We start from the raw sequence: 7,219 nt of genomic DNA, 5'->3' as shown, positions 1-7,219 counted from the left end.
CATCCCCGACCCGAGGTTATGGTGGCTCACCTTGCTGGGCAGATGTGTCAGAACTCTGAGGCCTCTGCTCTGTGCTTGGGGCTGATGTGAGTGCCGTCTGCTAGGAGGCACTACAGAAGATGAGGGCCTCTGTTTACCCATCTGTGAAACGACACGGCTCCCTTATGGGTGCAGGGGGGCCTGTTCTGTGTGCTCCAGGTTGGGAGTGAGCAAGGTGCCACCTTGTGCTGGATGGAGGCAGGCTGGGTGGACCTGGCCCACTGGTGGCTGTCCCATTGCTGCCACTCCTTGACATGTAAAACGGGGTGCCTCATTGGTTTGTGGTAAGGACGAGAGGGTTATATTTCTTGGTGTTCAGGGTGATGCCTGGCACAGGGTAAACACTGGGCACATGGTGCCGCCTCTCACAGTCCTGCTTCTCTTGGAGCCATGGTGCTGTGGAGCACGACAAGGGTCTGGAAGGGAGGAGCATCTTTCCAGCCATACAGGAAGGACTAGGGGAGGACACAACTAGGTGTGCTTATGGAAGAAGGGGGCTCTTAGGAAACAGGAAGCCCCCATAAGCCCCCATCTCCCCTGGGCATGCTGGGGTTGTTGGGGGCTCTTGTATGCATGCAGCCCCTCCTCCCTGTCTCATTGCTGGGGGTGCTGCCCCTGCCCCTGGTGTCCCCACTCCTCACAGCCAGCACCCCACACACACACTGCTGGGGGCCTGGCTGTGTCCTCCTCCTCACCCTGCCCCTCCTGCTACTTTCCCTCCTGGTCTTGCCCCAGAATTCAGACCTGTGATGCCCTGCCTCCCACCCCTTCCAGGCTCCAGGCAGACTACCCAAAAGGGTGCCCAGACTGCGCCTGGAACCTGCCTGTGCAGGTGGTGGCTTGGTGCCCCCATCTCCTTCCACCTGTTTAACTGGCCCAAACTGGGGCCAGTTTGTATATCTTGTGGACAAGTTAGAAGTTAGGACTTGTGCCTTTTTGTCTTTATCCATTCAACAAGTTTGTCACCTGTCTGCCCATTTTCAGTCATGGTGCTTAGGTGCTGGGGACACAGTGTTAGAAAAGACAACACTGACTGTCCTTTGTGTCTGGACAGTCTGTTGGAGGCGGCCGGCAGGAGGGTTGGAGGGCCAGAGGGCCTTGGGCGGGAGGAGTGGGCGCTGGGGACGCTCCCTGCAGGTGCAGGTCTGTTAGGCCTGTCTCCCACTAGGTGGCGCAGCCGCACAAGTAGTGACTTGGCTCCTGCTTGCCCTGTCTCAACATCATGGTCACCGCAGGGCAGGCTTCTTGACCAGCGAGCTGCCCCTCTGCCCCCCCCCCCCGCCCCCCCCCGCTCTGAGGCTCTGTCAGGAGGCCAGGATTGAGGGAGGTGACATTTGCATTTCAGAGCCGTCCCCAGCTGCTGCTGCCGCCCTTGGTTCCTAGACACCCTGAGGTCCACAGAGGTGGCTGAGCCAGGACCATGCCCACTGCTAACTAACTCACCTGGCTCTGGATCCATGAACCATTGGGTCTTCCCAGTAGTTGGGGTTAGTAGCCCCATTTCACAGCTGGGGAGTGGTGAGGCTGTTCTGATGCCTCACCCTGGCGCTTCTGGGTGGCTTTAGGAGGAAGGTGGTGGGTGGATGAGCAGGCTGTCCTAGGACGGGGCACTGGGCAGCATGAGGGTGTAGGAGGAGAACCGTGTCCCCGTCCTGGAGCTGGCTCCCCTGTGCTCTTGGGCACTCTGCTTTTTTTCTCTTTGGGTTTTTCTCATCTATAAAATGAAGGTTTGGTCCTTGGTGTGGGGATTTGTTTCATTTATTCAGTGGGCCCTTTCTGGCTTTCAGGGCTGAATACTTTTTTAATTTTTAAAAAGATTTTATTTATTTATTCATGAGACACAGAGAGAAGCAGAGGGAGAAATAGGCTCCCTGTAGGGAGCCTGATGCAGGACTCAATCCCAGAATTCCGGGATCACAACCTGAGCCGAAGGCAGATGCTCAACCACTGAGCCACCCAGGTGCCCCTGAATACTTTTTTCTTTTTAAATAAATCCTTTATTCTCTCTTTCTAGAAATTGTTTATTAGCTGTAGACTTCTCACAATGGTCCTCCATCTCTTCTCCCACTCCCCAACTCCTTGATTGCTTTGGAGAGATTTAAATTTCTTTAGAAACTAAACCTCTCGTTTCTTTCCCCAGAGAAACTGCCAGCTTGTTGGCATCCAGGACTGGAATATCCTCACTATCATTGACAGGGTGTCAGGATAAGGAGAGAGATGGGGCAGGAGTTCAGTGTGTCATCTTTGCCTGGGAAATGGTGGCTTTTCAGAGAAGCATTAAGATTCTCTTAATTAAGTAGAACAATAGATTTCCAAACTATACCATCATATACTACTATTTACAACCTGAAAAAAGTGATTCATAGGTTTGAAAATAAAAGGATTGGCTATGCTCTTTCGGGCTCATGCAGAGACAAAGAAAGCCATGGTCAAAATTTAAAATCAGTAAAAAGGAAATTAATGTCAAAACATCTAAGAAGGCCATTTTAAGCCTTAATTTACTGATTTTGAACCTTAATGCATGAAACGATGTTTATATAACTGATAGAAATTTCTTGTTATACCCCATCTTACTGCATTATTTTTTCTCATCAAATTCAATCTGCTTCCTCACTTGCAGCTTGGTTGTTAGAACATTTCATCTCATTTTTCCTGGGGAAGATGCACCTTTTCACTCAGGTATCTAGGCCTTCTAGAGCTCAGGAGAACTGGAAAGGAGGCCTCAGATCTTGAATTGGTTGTAGATCCTCATGAGATGCTCCTTCTCCAGGTCCTCAGGAGCCACTTGAAGGCAGCCAACTGGCCAGCTGCTGTTAAATCCAAGTGGGCTGTCAGGAAATGATAGCATTGAAAAATAAAATCAGGAGATCCATGGGCAGATTTAATAGCTACTAAACACAGATGAATGGGGAATTAATGAATTAGAAAATGGAAAAAATTATAGAGCATTTAGCACAGAGAGGATGCAAGAGCACGTGGGAGGGGGGCGAGACGGTGGGGAGACCTCCCATTCTGTGCCCATGGTAGAGCTCTGGTCAGAGGTGGCAGGGATAAACCAGAAGAAATGCACACCTAAACCAAGTGTAGTGCAAACAGACCATAGCAAAGACAGAGAAGACCAACGGAGTGCGGGGCCTCTATAGGACTCTGAGTAGCTCCCGTCTTTGACTTGCTGAGGTGTGGCAGGCTTTCACTCCTGGGACCCCAGAGTGGCCGTGTGCACGTGGAGTCCTGATGGGCATGTTTTTTCCCACCCTCTCAGTAAAGTTGGCTATTTCATTGGCATTTCTATGGGATGACCTGGAGCGGGGGAGGTTGTGGTCCCTATTTCAGGTCCCCAAGTCTATCCACAAGGCTCAAGTGAATTAAGTACTTCTAGAAGAGTACATTTAGGATAGAGGAGAGCACTGTATATCAGTCCGTGGATACAGAAGAGGTGGTCATGTGAACATGTGATGCTGGCTGTGCTCCTTCTGTGGCCAGGGTAAAAGATCGTTGAGGTTGATGCAGATTCTGAATGTAGGTGTGGGGTACTAGTGGCCCCTCAGCCATACCTGGGCCCTGCCAGTCCCCGTACTATCTACTTTGAGCATAGCTAGAGGAGCAGAGTTGGCTTTAGGGTGCCGTCTTTGTAGGATAGAAGGCAGCCCCAGCTGCCCACAGAATTCGGTCTTTCTTGACCTTCTGTCCATCCCAGCAAAGTCGAACTTCTCAAAGGCCTCCAAGGCTTCCTGGAGTGGTCAGGGCTAGCAGAAGGGAGGGCGTGGTTGATGCTAGGTCATGGTCACCAGTCTCATGGCTCTTCTCCCTTGGGGTCTGTGAAAAGGAAAGAATGTCTGATTGCTCTTGACCAGGTTAAGTTATCTTGTGTAGAGGAACATGTTTCCCAAATCGAAAACATTCTTTATGACTGGGCACCATTGACCAGTGGTGTTAATCAACCCCAGGCCACTATGACAAAGTGTGGGAGACCAGATGGCTTAAATGACAAAAGTTCTTTTTTTCAGTTTAGAGTCTGGGATGTGCAGGATCGAGATGTGGGCTGATCTGGTTCCTGATGAGATCCCCTCTTCTGGCATGTGACGGCCACCTCGCTGTGTCTGCACGGGTGGGAGGGGGAAGCAGGTTCTCTGCTGTTGCCTCTTCTCCTAGAGACACTAATCCCAGCACAAGGCCTCACCCTCAAGACCTCCTCTAAACCTAGCCACGTCCTGGGGGCTCTGCCTCCACATGCCATCATGCTAGGAGTTAGGGCCTTGACATATGAATCTGGGGGGAGGGGATCACCATTCAATTTATAGGGCCAGCATAAAGTTATCTTGTTGGATGTTATTGTAGCAACCCATGTTTGGGGCCATAAGATCATAAACCCAAACAGAAAAGGCAAGAAGAGACCACCATCAAGGAGGGGAGTCTTGGGGGATGTGGCTGACCTGTGAGGTCAAGCTCAGCACTTAGGAATCCTTCTGCTAAACGTGGGCACCTATGCTTTGTGTCCCTTGGCTACATGTCTTCTTCTTTTTCTTTAATTGCTTTTTTAAGATTTTATTTATTCATGAGAGACACACAGAGAGAGGCAGAGGCATAGGCAGAGGGAGAAGAGGGTTCCTTGCAGGGAGCCTGATGCAGGGATCTTGGGATTGTGACCTGAGCCAAAGGCAGAGGCTCAACCACTGAGCCATCCAGGTGCCTCGACTACGTGTCTTCTAAGACACATTTTAAAATTATTATTTTTTGGTTCACAGCACACATTGATTCTGTATTGGACCGTCCCACTCAATTTTGAGCTTGAGTACAGTGCCTGGTATGGTACCTGATACAAAACAGGTGCCCAGAAATCCTTCGTGGAAGGCAGGCAGGGAGTTTCGAGCCTCAGGATTTAAGAGAAGCGACTTCTGCTGATGGAGCAAATGGGAGTCAGCTCACCGCATGGTTTGAGGAGGAGAAGCTGAGTTCGGCGTCAATGGAGAGACCGAGGCTAACTCTGAAAGCTGTAGAACGTTATGCCAAGTAGGTGAAGGTCATATACCTTAGGATGGTATGGGTTGTTTGTCTTAACCCTGTAGCCACAATAGGAGTCCCCATGATAAAGCCATGGCCTGATAGTCATCCAGGGCTTGCTTGGTGCATGCTTGGACACACACGAAACTGAGAAGACACTTTTTTCCCATTTAGACAGTCTCAGCTCTTGGAAAGTTCTCTGCGACTCTTCAGAATCTGCTTCCCTGACGATTCTCTCTTCTTGAATCTGACCTCTGAGGGGTCGCAGTCTGTGTGCAGCTCTTCTCTTTCCTGCCTGTTTGCCCCTAGCCCCTCCTGACAATGGGGGGCAGTCTCTGTCTGCTCCATGTACCTGTGCGCTTAGGGTAACACCTGTACAGTAATACTTGTACTTGTTGGTGACTGGGTGGAGCATTATTGTGGGCCAGGGGGTGAAGATCCGGGCGCCTTTCTGCAACACCGCAGGAGGCAGTGCTGTGCATTTATTTACCCTGAGCACGTCTGCACGTAGACCTGAGGTGTTCGAGGGAAGTTGCCGAGCGGTGTAGCAGTTGGTACTCAGTGTCCATTGCCATTTGACCCACTAACAGTTTCTGGGACATGATCTCATGCAGCAGGAGTATGTGGGACGCATAAGTTACAGATGGACAGAGTCAGATTGTGACTCACCCAGCTTCACAGGTGAGCAAGGCAGGAGCTGGGATGCTCCTCCGTGTCCCAGCTCCCCACCACGGGTGTGTACACAGCAGACGTTTTCAACTGAATAGGCATGAGCTCTGTTCTCTCCTGGAAAGAAAGATAGAGGATTCAGGAGGAAGCAGAGAACTGTTGATCACAAGCAGACATCCCTTTACAGACAAGGGTGACTTTCACTCTGTGTCACCTGCTTGCAGCCATGTCCAGTCTTTGGATCCAGATGACAATCATGTCTCCACATGTGATGACCTGCATCCTCAGGATTTATTGGTCACATACTTCACACCAGGAAGTAGATTGGAAAAGATGTAAGATTTACTTTTATTGGTTTACGTCACTGGGAGATTACTTCTCGGAGTGCCTATTCTACATTCTGGGCATTCTTTTTGGATAGAAAGTAGAGGAAATTAACTTGACTGGTGCAGCTTTTCAGACCAAAGGGGTGCTGTGGGCCTGCCTCTGCTCAGGTGAGATTCGTGACAGGGCCGCTGTCCAATCAGGGCTTGCCAGATGTTTCTCCTCATCTCTGGAGTCATGACCACCCTTCAGTGCTGGAAGCCACAGAGACTCCCTGGCACCGCTGACAGCATCTCCTTATTCTCCATGTCCCTCCCCCTTGGGGTCACACCCACAGGATATCACAGCCACATTGAGAAAGTAGCCTCAGGGCCACTGGGGAGGGATGTGCCTGCTCTTGCCCCCTAGGCCCCTGCAACCATCTTCAGGGCCTTGCCTTCTCTTGGCACTTCCAGGCTCCTCCCCGAAGTGATGAAAGCCACTGTTCCAGGGACACCCCCCCCCCCCCCAGGGCTTCCCTGGCACCTGCTAACAGCAGTGGGATGAGCCTTGTGGCTGTGTGTTCTCTGTCCAGGCTCAGAGATCTCTCTGATTCCCCCCTCCCTGGGCCCAGCCAGCCTCTCCTGGTCCCTGCCCCCTGGGTATGGCTGGCTGCTCTTTTCAGGACTCCCAATCTCAGATAGCCCTGTGGGAAACTGCACAGATAGTCATGTGTCGTGTGTGTGATCAACTGGGCCGTGTAGTCCATAGCAGAGCCGCCAAGTGAGAGCCCTTCCTATCCTGGAAGCTCACTGGATGTGTTCCTTCTCAGGATATCACAGAGCCAGTCCACAAGGACGACAGCCCCCAAGGAGGCAGAGCCCAGAGGGTGCAGGCCGCGTAGCCCCACTTTGGCATGTCAGTAGCTTCAGGCTCTGTCCTGGTTTTCAAGGCTGGGATCGCCTGGTCCTTCAAGGGTATTCGTTGTGACCTTGGGGTTTTTCTCTGCCCTTTTGCTTTAGTGACACAGAGAAATAACCGGAATTGGGACTGTGGGCATGGAGGGCCATGAGCCCCTGTCCCCACAGCCACCGAACCAAGAAGGTGATCAGGCAGCCTGCCCAGGCCCATGGCCAGTATGGGCCAGGGGAAGACTGTTCCTCTTCCTCGGCTCACCCATGATCTGTCTGCACCTGCCTGCCTCTGC

General features: G+C 51.5%; 1 protein-coding gene across 4 annotated transcripts in view; it reads left to right on the top strand.

Annotated features, from left to right (window-relative positions):
- Positions 1-7,219, top strand: part of ARNT2 (aryl hydrocarbon receptor nuclear translocator 2) — a 155,780-nt gene that overhangs the window by 14,464 nt on the left and 134,097 nt on the right. Inside the window, exon 1 of one of the 4 annotated variants that reach the window (XM_077874302.1) lies at positions 5,028-5,049. The exons of the other annotated variants lie outside the window; for them this stretch is intronic. Within the exon in view, the coding sequence (XP_077730428.1) occupies positions 5,043-5,049 (7 nt within the window). The 5' untranslated portion in view covers positions 5,028-5,042. Of the gene's footprint in view, positions 1-5,027; positions 5,050-7,219 lie in introns of those variants that run through there. 4 annotated transcript variants of the gene reach the window in all.

Source organism: Canis aureus, chromosome 2 (assembly GCF_053574225.1).
Source record: "Canis aureus isolate CA01 chromosome 2, VMU_Caureus_v.1.0, whole genome shotgun sequence".
In the NCBI taxonomy this organism is placed as follows: Eukaryota; Metazoa; Chordata; class Mammalia; order Carnivora; family Canidae; genus Canis; species Canis aureus.
This window is presented reverse-complemented; position numbering and strand designations above follow the sequence as displayed.